At 39.8% G+C, this 12,947-nt stretch overlaps 1 protein-coding gene across 2 annotated transcripts in view; it reads left to right on the top strand.

Annotated features, from left to right (window-relative positions):
* Positions 1-1,982: 1,982 nt before the first annotated feature.
* The window catches only part of nup210 (nucleoporin 210), a 107,499-nt gene continuing 96,534 nt past the window's right edge, over positions 1,983-12,947 (top strand). Inside the window, exon 1 of one of the 2 annotated variants that reach the window (XM_060835549.1) lies at positions 1,983-2,637. In XM_060835549.1, coding sequence (XP_060691532.1) covers positions 2,480-2,637 — 158 coding nt within the window. In that variant the 5' untranslated portion in view covers positions 1,983-2,479. Of the gene's footprint in view, positions 2,638-2,781; positions 2,861-12,947 lie in introns of those variants that run through there. The other variant, XM_060835550.1, reaches the window with a different exon arrangement.

Below are 12,947 nucleotides of genomic sequence, written 5' to 3'. Positions count from 1 at the left end.
TTCCCATCTTCAACTTGGGATAACCCAGCCCATCAGTGCAAAAGACAAGGCTGAGGCATTTTCATGGATCTTTAAACAGAAGCATCAAGCTGCTGATGCATTATTGCCTCCTCCTGAAGGCGTCAGTATTATCAATATCAAGCAACATCAATTCAATCCACATGATATCAAGAAATGGCTGAAGGAACTGGATACCATAAAGACTTTAGGCCCTGAAAACACTCCACAAGAGTATTGCAGAATGTGGTTCAAAACTAGTTTGTCCCTAATCAAGGTGTATCAGTTAGGTTATAACACTGGCACCTATCCAGCAATGTAAAAATGTAAAAAAAAATAGTCTGGGTAAGTACTGTTCATTAAAATTACCCATAGTGTTCAGGGATGTGTAGGCTAGGTGCATTAGTCAGGGGGAATATTGAATAATAGGGTAGAGGAGTGCATCTGAGTGGGATACTCTATGGAGGGTCAGTGTGGACTTGTTGGGCCAAATGGCCTGTTTCCACACTGCAGGAATTCTATGATGATGAAATGCAGGACAAATTCACGTTGCCAATTATTGCTCCATCAATCTACTCTCAATCATCACAAAGTGATGGAAGGTGTCATTGACCATGCTATCAAGCAGCATTTACTCAACAATAGTTTTGAAGATGGGCCACTAAACTAGAAACAGTGTCTCTGTTTTCTCTCCACAGATGCTGCTAGATCTGCTGAGTTTCTTCAGGAATTTCTCATTTTGTTTTTGATTTCTAGCATCTGAGGTACCTTGTTTTATCTTACTCAACAATAACCTGCTCATTGATGCTCAGATTATGTTCAGCATACTCACTCTGTTCCTGAACTCATTACAGCTTGGTCCAAATATGGACAGAAGGGCTAAACTCAAGAATGAAAGTGAGGTTAGTGCCCTTGACATCAAAGCAGCATTGGACAAAGTGTGGCATCAAGGAACTCCACCTAAGTTGGACTCAATGCTTTACTGATCGATGCTGGAAGGATGTTTGGGAAACCTGGAACAAAGGAACACAGTTTAAAAGTAAGCATTATTCCATCGTTGAGTTAAGAGGAATTTTCTTCTCTCAGCCCATTGTTAGTTATTTTCAGAGTGGAAGCGAGGCCATTGAATCAATTCAAGCATGAATTAGACAATTTTTTATTCAAGAAGGAAGTGTTGTGAAATACAAACAGGAAAGTGAAATAAGGCCACAATTAGATCAAACGTCAGCTTATCATATGGTGGAGTAGTTTCGATGGAAGGAATGGCGCTGTATTCCACCTTTTTTTTAATGATTTTATGTACTTCTTTGTCCACTCAGTGTTCCCTTAATCTTCTGTTATTTTTGTATGTTACATCATGTATTAGTCTGCAGCAACCAGACAGGTGTCAATTTGACGCGTTCTTTTTCCCAGTATCAATATCACCCAAAGTATCGAGTAAAAAAGATACAAAAGATTAAATGAAGATAAAATTGTTTCCCCAATGTTCTTCAATTTTGCACCAGTTATTTTAATGGCCAAAATCTCCCAAGTTAACGAACACAGAGACCAAGTCTGGCGGGTAGTTCTTGTGTGGAGTCGCGTTTTGCAATTAAACCTGTTGGACTATAACCTGGTGTTGTGTGGTTTTTAACTTTGTACACCCCAGTCCAACGCATCTCCAAATCATGACTTCTGCAGTTTAGTTATTATAAACTGAAATAAGCTAAGATTGTGTAGTCAGGAAGATTTTAAACTGGGTCTTTAAGAGATTCCAATGAATGATAGCTTCGAGTCGGGGTGGGGAAGTAGCATAGCATGTGCTCATTTTATCACGTCAAATCGTGGCCCTCTAGGCTTTCATCTCTTACATGACGCACAGAGGGTAGAGGGGGAAACCTGAATATCTGTTCATCCAGCAGCGAGTGGGTTAATTGGATAGTCATTTCCTCGCGCATGCGCTAGTCTGAGTCTCTGACAAGCTTTCGTGTGGGTGGAGAGATATATCTCAAATTGTAGGAAAAGGCGGGTAGTTCTTGTGTGGAGTCGCATTTTGCAAATATATTAAAGAGGGTAGAAGTCAGAGTTGGGGGGTATTTGCAGCGTGGTGGCGAAGGGCCGAGTACGTAGTTTGGTTCAGGAGGTGCTGGACAATCGTTCGGCTTTGTCCCTGTTTTTCAAAATCTCCATATGCGTCCCACGCTTTACAGCTGCCCCGTGAAACTTGTGTGTCAGCGGCAGTGTGCCCAGTATCAGAATAACCCCGGCGGTTAGATACACATGGTTACATTGTATCCCTGAAACTGCAACATGTCCGCTCGGCTTCTCACTTCTCTATGAGTACAGCCGTTCTTACACTAGGCCCTCAGGTTGTGAAATTTAATAATTTGTTTGATTATAAAACCCGAGTCTTGTATCAAGCTTAAATTCGAATTTTAACTCAATGCGACGACTATCTTTTTGACGTATTTGCTCATCTTTTTGAACGGTGACGAAGCAGAATATGGGTATCTACTTTAACAACTGGATTTTTATTCTGGTAAACTGTATAAGTTTTTATTCCGAAGCCTCAAAACTGAACATTCCCAAAGTGTTGCTCCCCTATGCAAGAAGCACAACGGTCAACTTTACACTAGAAGCAGCGGAAGGATGTTATAAATGGTAAGCGTGATCAAGCAATAATCAATTTTATTTAAAATCTATTCGCGCTCTCTTCTCGCTCATTTTCCGTAATGAGTACATTAAATAGTTGCTGGCTGAATTATCTTTCAGTGCAGTCGCTTCCATTGAATGCACGTGCTTAAAGATTGTACGACATTTCTTAACTACACGCCCCATTAATATCACTTGGTCTGCCGGCTTCTGTTTTCCTGAGTGGATCGAGGTAAATATGTATCGGTTACCCAGTAGGCCTGTCTATGTTTACTGCTCAATATGTATGAGAGCGTGTAAATGTTCCAGTTTTCACCTTTACGTGGAATTGGCGCCTAACGTTTGACAGACAATGTGTCCACAGCTTACTATTATAGTTCCAAAAAGCTACTGAACACCCCCTTTTAAAACAATCTTGCCAGTATGTTCCTTGAAAATTAGGCCGACTTGTGCAGATTATAGGGGTTTCATGATTTTTGCTTTAATCCGTTCATGCTATGCGAAAACACCACCCCTTAACAAATCTGGAGCCTCTTCTCTCAACCCACTTCCCTATCTGAAGAAACATTGTTATTGCCTGGGGGTCAGTTGGAAAAACTTGATAACTTTCCTTATGAAGTGGTATTAAGAATAGTAATCCTAAAGTGGATCAGTGGGGCAATGACTTGATCTCACTGTCAGAATAAGTATTATCGTCTGAATAGCCTGTTACTATGTTCCTGAGAAAGGGAAACAGGTGTTCTTAAATTTGATCGTTGGTTTTATGTTGTAAGTGTAAGTAAAATATATCGTGGGCCAATATGTTAAAAGGCTTATTCTTCTGACTGATATAAGTATTAATTGCTTTTATTTGTGAGTTACTGTAAGTGCAGCACAAATCCACTTGTGCATCAGTTACAAAGTTGAATGACACTTCCTATAAGAAGCAGGAAGCTTGGGCCCAGGTAACACCTTTTATTCTTCAGTTAAGTATGTGTGCAAAACTTGAATCACACACTCCTGATTCTGGCCTGAAATGGTACTGTAAGTACATTAAAGAATGTGTGAATAAGCTGTCCTTATGGAGAAGGGGACCTCAGTCAGAATTTGACTTTTGGCACTCAAGTGGAAAGCATGTTGTGATCGTTGAAGTAGGAATATTTTGAGGTACTGGAAAGGAGACTTGAAGATAGTCAACATCACATGGAAAATAGAGCAAGAATCAACCTTATGGCTTTAGATTTAGATTAGACTTAGATTAGACTTACAGTGTGGAAACAGGCCCTTCGGCCCAACAAGTCCACACCGACCCGCCGAAGCGCAACCCACCCATACCCCTACATTTACCCCTTACCTAACACTACGGGCAATTTAGCTTGGCCAATTCACCTGACCCGCACATCTTTGGACTGTGGGAGGAAACCGGAGCACCCGGAGGAAACCCACGCAGACACGGGGAGAACGTGCAAACTCCACACAGTCAGTCGCCTGAGTCGGGAATTGAACCCGGGTCTACAGGCGCTGTGAGGCAGCAGTGCTAACCACTGTGCCACCGTGCCGCCCCAATTGTTGAGCTTGTCCCTTGTTTGATATAATGATGGCTGATTTACTTCAATTCCACTGGCTAGTGTTGTTTCCCCAATTCTTATTTTCTGTTCTACCAAAGAATCTATTATTTTTTCTATTTATATACTTAGAACACGAACAGCTTCCTGGAATGTAGAATTCCAAAAATCAACTGTCTTATGAGTAAATAACTTTATTCTTGCGTTTAAGCATTTATCCCTGTATTCTGAGATTGCAATCTTTTATTTCTGGGATTATGAACCCTGGTTCTAGATTCATGTCATCGGAAACATTCTTATTGGTTTTTGTCAGGACAGATGCTGAATTTTGTCTTTTGTATCCAAAGTGTAATAACGTGAAAGTTTTATTTTGAAATCATAGTATTGCAATATGAATTCGTTTAAATTCCAATTTATAACTGTTGTGTTTCCAGTGTGTTCTGTAGTTATAGAGTCACAGTCATACAGCATGGAAACAGACCCTTAAGTTCAACATGTCCACACTGACCACGTATCCTAAATTGATCTAGTCCCATTTGTCAGCATTTAGCCCATATCCCTCTAAATCCTTCCTATTCATAAACCCATCTAATGCCTTTTGAATGTTATAATTGTATCCACCTCCACCATCACCTCTGGCAGCTCATTCCATACACATAACACCCTCTGTGTGAAGATGTTGTTGCTCAGATCCTTTTTGAACTTTCTCCTCACCCCTTAAACATATGCCATCTAGTTTTGGTCTCCAATACCCTGGGAAAAAGCCCTTGGCTATCCATGCCCCTCATGATTTTATAAATGTCTACAAGGTCGCCCCTCAGCCTGAATCACTTCAAAGGGGAAAAAAAACAGCTTATTCAGTTTCTCCCTACAGCTCAAGCCTTCCGATCCTGGCAACATCCATGTAAATGTTTTCTGAACCCGTTCAAGTTTAACACCATCTTTTCTATAGCAAGGAAACAAGAATTAAATCTGAAACAAAATCAGAAATTGCTGGAGAAACTCAACAGATTTGGCAGCATCTGTGGTGAGAAGTGTTTTCTTCCACAGATGTAGCCAGATGTTCTATAGTTATATCTTTTAGTATATATAGGATTGTAGGGAGCCAACATAAATTTGAAAGCAATAGCAGATATCTTTATATAGAAATTACTGGATTCCTCAAATCCTCCTCTTCATATTTTCATGTGTTTATGCATATTTTTAATAAACACATCATGATCTCACCTGATTGGATTCCTGAACAAGTCAGATCCAAGGCTGAATTTACCTTGATTGGTCATATTTTGTTTCCAGTTTACTTGATGAGACTTCTGTTTATGAAATATGAAGCACAAAGCTGCAGGTTTGGTTTTAACAATAAAACAGAAGGTTATTGCATAAAAGAAATGAAGGTAAAATAGAATGGAGCAAGCTATTTATATCCAACACAATCTGATAGATCTATCCTAATGTCATCAAACATCAGAGAAAATTCTCTCCTTTCACACTTATGGTTTTGAATTAACTGTTTCTGTCAATTTTTTTGTCTTCAGAGTTTGACAGTCTTTTCCTCGAGTATTCACATGACTGAGCTTTCTCAAATTTTAGTTTAAAACTGAATCCTCCTAGTCTGGAACTTTGAAATTAAAATCCTCACATTGAGAGAGCCCATTTCCTATCTTTTCTGGAACAACTGCTTTTTCTAGGAGAAACTATTTCATGCATCTAACCTCTGAGGATTCTGCAAACTGAAAATACAAGAGCTTCTCAAGCTACAGGTTTCTCACTTAAAGCAAGTTCATGCTCTTCAATGTTTAGCCTGTCTGCTTGTAAAACTCTTCCAATGCAAACAAATATCACCTTTAAAAAGAAATGGCTCCAAAAATACTAACAAGTTAATTATTAAACTCCTTGTCCACAAGTCATATGAAAAGTGTGACAGTTCAGGTGATTAGAAAAGAATGGTTTTGGGAAAAGGGGACCAGGAGTTTCTTAAACTAGTTTTTTGGATGTGTGAAGCAAGGTTTATTGATTTAAGAAAAGGTTGAAAGCTTCAGTTGTATGGATGGGTTTGCAAAGTTGGACTGTTCTTTGTGGGGGGGTGGGGGTGAGGGAGAGAAAGTAGGTTGAGAGAAGATTTGAAAGAGATGTTGTGGATACAGACAAGTAGATGGCAACAAATTGTTCTACTGAGAGAGGTATCAAGAACTAGATGGCGCTGATTTAAGATGATGGGGAAACAATCAGAGGAGTGACAGGAGATGAAAAAAACCTTTGTGTACAGTGATTGGTAAGGACCTTGAGTTGACTATCGAAAAGTATGGTGGTAGGACATTCTAAAGGGAATGAAAAATTAACTGAAGAGGAAAATGTTTCTGAACAGCCCTACAAAAGCTTCAGGAGTGGATTTAATTGAGCTCCTCTTGTGTAGAGCTGGTATGGACATGGTGAATCATCTGCTCTTACCCCCCCACCCCCACCACCACCAGCTTAACTGTTATAGGATTTTGATGCTTTTCACTCCAAGTCTGTTATTTATGTAAGAGCTATTTGTTTGTCCTTATTTTCCCATAATTTGATATAAATTGAGTTACAGGATTTTCAAAATTTTGTTTAATTTATTGTCATATGTACTAAGATACAGTAGAAAGTATTGGATTGCATTCTAACCAGACCAATCACACCTTGTATAAGTACGCCAGGCTAATTAAACAGAATGTAGAATATAGTGTCATAGCTACAGAGAAGGTGCAACGAAAGATCAAATGAAGATGCAAAGAAGCAATCTAATTTGTCACAGATTCTGATGATTATCACATCAAACCTGAATATGTACATTCAGATCATCAGAGCTGTATCATATAATTTCATATTTAAACATAGGTCAAATTTTTTACAACTGAGTGATTTTCTTTTAACACAATTAATCTGGATATCTTCTATGGTTATTTTAATTAAGTCCCTGTTTGCTGAGACCAGTAATGGATGTCAGTTTGGTTGAGAACTAATTGCATGCTCACAATTCATGGGGGAGGACATTTTTCAGACAAATTGTTTGTAGAAAAATGATCTATGTTGCTTACTAACAATTTAATGAGATTACTGTAGTAAATAGTAATGCCCGAAGCCCATAGCTGCTTTCCAAATAATTTCTGATATGGCACATTCAAATTTACTACATTCTGTACTAATTAACATTTTGCACAAAAATGTTAATAGTGTTCTCAGCATTTTTCACAAAAATAAAACATTGTCATTCAAGATTATATTGAAGTGTGCCAACTGTTTTTTAAGAGTACATTAGAGTTTAAGGAAATGAAGTTAGGGACAGTACCAGTGCTGAGAGACATTAAATTAATTCACAGCAATAAGGATGTAAAAGGACAAGGAAAACGATGTTCATCTACTGAACCACGGCAGCATATAAAATGAAGGAGTGGGAGTTAAAATGTGAATTATAGAAGGAGCTGGACTTCTTTTTTGAGTTGGCTGGTGGGGTGTTAATTAATTTGGAAGAACAGGAAGCATGTAGTCATGTTGGGGGCAGGGGTGTTAAGGTTTTCGGAGGACTTTTTTTGGGAGGCAGAAAATAAGGGCATTGGTTTTTAAATGTTGTGATTATCTTCACGACAAAGGTAGATGTTGCAGTTATGGTTGAGAAGGGTGAAATATTGGATTGGTGTAAACATAGAGTAAATACTGAGAGATTTAGCATCTTTGAATATATAATTAAATCAACAGACCCAAATAGGATGGATTCTATTCTTTGAAGCAAGGTAGGAAATTTCAAGAAGATTCTGAACATCATGTTATAAAACTCTGGTCATGAGCATGGTGCTGGAGAATTAATAACATTGTTGAAAAAGGAATGAAGGGATAGGCCAAGTCATTAAAGACTTGGCAAATTCAGAAAAAAAATCACATGATGTACAGGTTGATGACATAGGGTCTTTTGATGTAAAATGTGTACAGTCCCTGTTGGTATACTGTACATATTTTTGACATCTTCAAATGTGAAGAATATTTTGCTTGCCGCAGCAGTATTTGGATCAATAATTTTACAGTACATGGGTCAGTAAGGCTTATTATTATTATTATATTTTATAATTTTTATTTTGGTTACAATAAATATAGAATCATACAATCCTTACAGTGCAGATGGAGACCATTTTCCCCATTTGAGTCTTCACCAACCCTCCAAAGGGTGGAAGTTAGCTGTGTAGCTCATTTGTGAGGAAGAAAGCTGTAGGTTGTAGTAAGATTGTGTGCCGTTGTTATTTGGAGAAGTCATGGAATTGTCAAGGAGAGCAAGCATGGCAACTGGTGAGATATTGAGGGGGAGATAAAAAGGAGGCACGATGGTTCAGCGGTTAGCTCTGCTGCCTCATAGCACCAAGGACCCTGGTTTGATTGTAGCCTCTGGTGACCGCTTGTCTGGGCTTTGCATGTTCTCCCTGTGTCTGCGTGGGTTTTCTCCAGCTATTCTGGTTTCCTCCCACAGTCGAAGGATGTGCAGGTTAGGTGAATTGGCTATAATAAATTCCCCATAGTATCCAGGGATGTGCCGGCTAGCTGAGTTAGCCTTGGGAAATACATGGTTACGAGGATAGGGTGGGAGCAGTGGTCTGGATGGGATTCTCTCTTTTGGAGGGTCAGCATGGACTTGATGGGCCAAATGGCCTACTTCCATACTGTAGAGATTCTATGGTTGATGAGGGCAGAGTGGTGAACGTGATCTCTATAGACTTCAGTAAGGTGTTTTAACAAGGTTTCTCACAGTAGTCTGGTTAGCAAGGTTAGATCACACTGAATAGAGGGAGCAGTAGCTATTTGGCTAGAGAACTGGCTCAACATTAGAAGACAGATGGTGATGGTGGAGGTCTTTTCAGACTGGAGGTCTGTGACTAGTGGTGTGCCACAAGGATCGGTGCTGGGTTAATATTTATGTAAATGATTTGGATGTGAACATAGGAGGTATCGGTAGTAAGTTTGCAGATGACATCAAAATTGGAGGTATAGTGGACAGCAAAGAAGGTTCTATCAAAGTATCGCTTGATCTTGATCAGACGGGCCAATGGGCCGAGGAGTGGCAGATGGAGTTTAATTTAGGTAAATGAGGTGTTGCATTTTGGAAAGGCAAATTAGGGTAAGGCTTATAGTGGTAAAGTTCTGAGGAGTGTTGCTGAACAAAGAGACCTTTTAAGTGCAGGTTCAAAGTTCCTTGAGAGTGGAGTCGCAGGTAGGTAGGATAGTGAAGAAGGCTTTTGGTATGCATGGCTTTATTGGTCAGTACATTGAATATACGAGTTGGGAGGTCATGTTGTGGCTGTACAGGACATTGGTTCGGCCACTATTGGAATATTGTGTGCAATTCTGTAGGAAGAATGTTATGAAACTTGAAAAGGTTCAGAAAAGATTTGCAAGGATGTTACCAGGGTTGCATGGTTTGAGCTATAGGGAGAGGCTAAATAGACTGGGGCTATTTTTCCTGTAGCATTGGAGGTTGAGGGGTGACCTTATAGAGGTTTATAAAATCATGAAGGTAAATAGACAAGTTCTTTTCCTTGAGGTGGGGGGAAATCCAAAGCTGGAGGTCATAGATTTAAGGTGAGAAGGAAGATTTAAGAGATCTGAGGGGCAACATTTTTATGCAGAGGGTGGTGCATGTATGGAAAGAGCTGCCAGAAGATGTGGTGAAGGCTGGTACAATTACAGCATTTAAAAGGCATCTGGATGGATATAGAAATAGAGAGGATTTAGAGGGATTTGGGCCAAATGCTGGCAAATGGGATAATTTTATTTAGGATATCTGGTCAGCACGGATGATTTGGTCTGAAGGGTCTGTTTCTGTGCTGTATGTTTCTATGATTGTAAGTGTAGAGAAGTGGAGGGACCTTAATGTTCAAAGGTACTTGATGATCCTCTTTTACTCCCCTTGAGTAATGGTCTAGTGTATTATTACTGGACTGCTAATCCAGGGACCCAAGTAGTAATCTAGGGAACAGGTTTGAATCCTGTCATGACAGATGGTGGAATTAGAATTCAATAAAAATCAGGAATTGAAAGTCTAATGACGCCGAGGAATCCATTGTTGATTGTCTGGAAAAATTCATCTGGTTCACTAATGTCCTTTTACGGAAGGAAACGAGCATCCTTATGTGCTCTGGCCTACATGTGACTCCAGCCCCATAGCCATGTGGGTGACTCTTAACTGCCCTCAGGGCAATCTGGTGGGTAACATTTGCAGGTCTAGCCAGTGACGTCCACATACCATGAATGAATATATTTTTAAAAGCGATAGTCTGGTAGATGATTTTGAAAGTGTAAGGATATGTTACTGAATCACAGACTATAAGAATAGTGAAATTATGCTATGTTAAACACCTGTTAAACAGAAACTAGAGTTTTGTGTTTATGGTCACAGTTCTAGGAAGGATGTAATTATGCAAGAGAGGATACAGAAAAAAATTGAGGGAAGTTGCTGGAAATGGAGACCTTCAGCTATGATGAACATTTGGACAGCTTTGAATTTGTCCTCTTTGAACAAATGAGACGGAGGAGAAATTTAAGTGAGAAACATAGAATTGAGGGCTTAGATTTTCTTGGATAGGATTGACCTATTTCCCTTGGAAGATAAATCTAAGATCAGAGGACATAAATTTGAATTACTGTACAATCATGTTAATTTGAAATGCAGGAGGAAGGTTTGTGTTGAGTGGAGTTTCAAGATGGTTGAGTGATTCTGTATACCCTGTTTATACGTACAAACTTACACTTGTGGAAAAAAACGTTAAAAATCAGTGAAATGTTTTTAAAAATCATTTTCAATATGTGATGGATGGAATGCAGACTGGGTGTCTGCTTTGTTGAGTCTGTGCTTAAGCAGGACCCTGTCCTTCCCATAGCCAGTCATTTTAAGACAGGATCGTGGTTGCATGCTCACATGTCTGTCCCCTGCATACTGCAGTGTTCTAATGAATCACAGCGCAAACTGGGGAGACAACATGTCATCTTTAGACTATGCATTTTACAGCTTTCTGGACTTCCAGCACCTTCGTAATGTGAACTAACTCCCATTTCTTCCCTTTCTTTTGGCTTAAAAATCACACAACACCAGGTTATAGTCCAACCGGTTTATTTGGAGGCACTACTTACGAAATGCTGCTCCTTCATCAGGTGATTGTGAAGCAGGACCATAAGATACAGAATTTATACCAAAAGATTACTGTCATGCCACTGAAATGATATATTGAACAAACCTAGATTAAGTTTTTCGTTTTTAGAATGACTTTGCTAGTTTCTGTTCTTTAATATGTTAATTCCAAATCTTAGTTTGTCATGTCCTCTCCGCCTCCCCATCCTTGTGGGACTGTCTGTCCTTTCAAGTCTGGCAGGAGACACACCATTGTTCTGCCATTCTCATAATTCAATCAACAATCAACGTATTTTCTCCATCAGCACCCTCTGCCCACTGCCCCCTCCCAGAAAAAAACAATAGCATAAATGCTGTCCCCTCCACACTTCAGCTCTAATGAAGAGTCATCTAGGATCTTGAACATGCTGGATGGAAAAAAAAAGTATTTTTATTGATCTGTTCAGAGTTGCTATCATGGACTCTGGGGCAGGTGAGAGTTGGACCCAGGCCTCCTGATCCTAGGATAGGGACATTAGCAATTCACTACAAGCGGGTGCTAGCTGAAATGGTGTTGGAGGCAGATTCAGTTGAAGCATCCAAGAGGGCATTTGACGCTTAACTAAATACAAACAATGTGCGGGATTAGGGGTAGAGGGAGGCAGTTGGCACCAAGTTAAAATGTTCAGAGCTGGTGTAGACACAATCGGCAGAATAGTCTCGTTCTGCACTGTACTGATTCTGTAAATAGACAAAACTGAACTTTGTAAGTGATAGTTTCGGTAGTTATTCATCTCTAACATAGTTATAACACACTGTGCAATTCAAAAGTGCTTCCTTGCTGTAAAAAAAAGATACACTTTCATGAGCTCAGGAATCAAAGTGCAGCTTGCATTGGATAAAGATATTAAAGTTTTTGGCAGTTATTTTGTATGCTGCATGATTATTTTAATTATTAAAGCACAGGACTTCTAGTCAGTTACTCTGACTGCAAATACTCATTTGGATTTTGCAATGCTGTCTGATCCTCGTGAAAATGTTTGTGCAAAAAGTACCTTTGACTGCAAGTGCATCAGGTCCTTGGATAGATTGTCTTATTGTCCAAACTTTCAAATAGCCACCAGCATGTGCTTGATTAGTTATTAGAAGCGCCTTGGCTGCCAGGCGTTGCTGGATGCTCATAGTCTTCCTGCCTCTGCATGTTGACCTTGGGACAATTGTGGTGAGGAACAGCTCTGATCAGACTGTTATGGTTATGCACAAGACGTTACTGGGAGACAATCACCTCTGCTGAAAATGTGTTGCTGGTTAAAGCACAGCAGGTTAGGCAGCATCCAAGGAACAGGAAATTCGACGTTTCGCGCCAGAGCCCTTCATCTGATGAAGGGCTCCGGCCCGAAACATCGAATTTCCTGTTCCTTGGATGCTGCCTAACCTGCTGAGCTTTAACCAGCAACACATTTTCAGCTCTGATCTCCAGCATCTGCAGACCTCACTTCTTACTCGACAGTCACCTCTGTGCAAGAAATTCATTGGTCTGCCCAAAACATATTGCACTTCAATACAAAAAGCTGTCCTGTGTTGTAAACTGACACATTCTAAGGTGCAATACTATACTCTGAGGGATGTACTAAAGGTTATGACACTCACTGCAAAAGCTC

Source organism: Hemiscyllium ocellatum, chromosome 14 (assembly GCF_020745735.1).
Source record: "Hemiscyllium ocellatum isolate sHemOce1 chromosome 14, sHemOce1.pat.X.cur, whole genome shotgun sequence".
In the NCBI taxonomy this organism is placed as follows: domain Eukaryota; kingdom Metazoa; phylum Chordata; class Chondrichthyes; order Orectolobiformes; family Hemiscylliidae; genus Hemiscyllium; species Hemiscyllium ocellatum.
The sequence above is the reverse complement of the archived record's forward strand: the minus strand, read 5'-3'. Positions and strand labels throughout refer to the sequence as shown.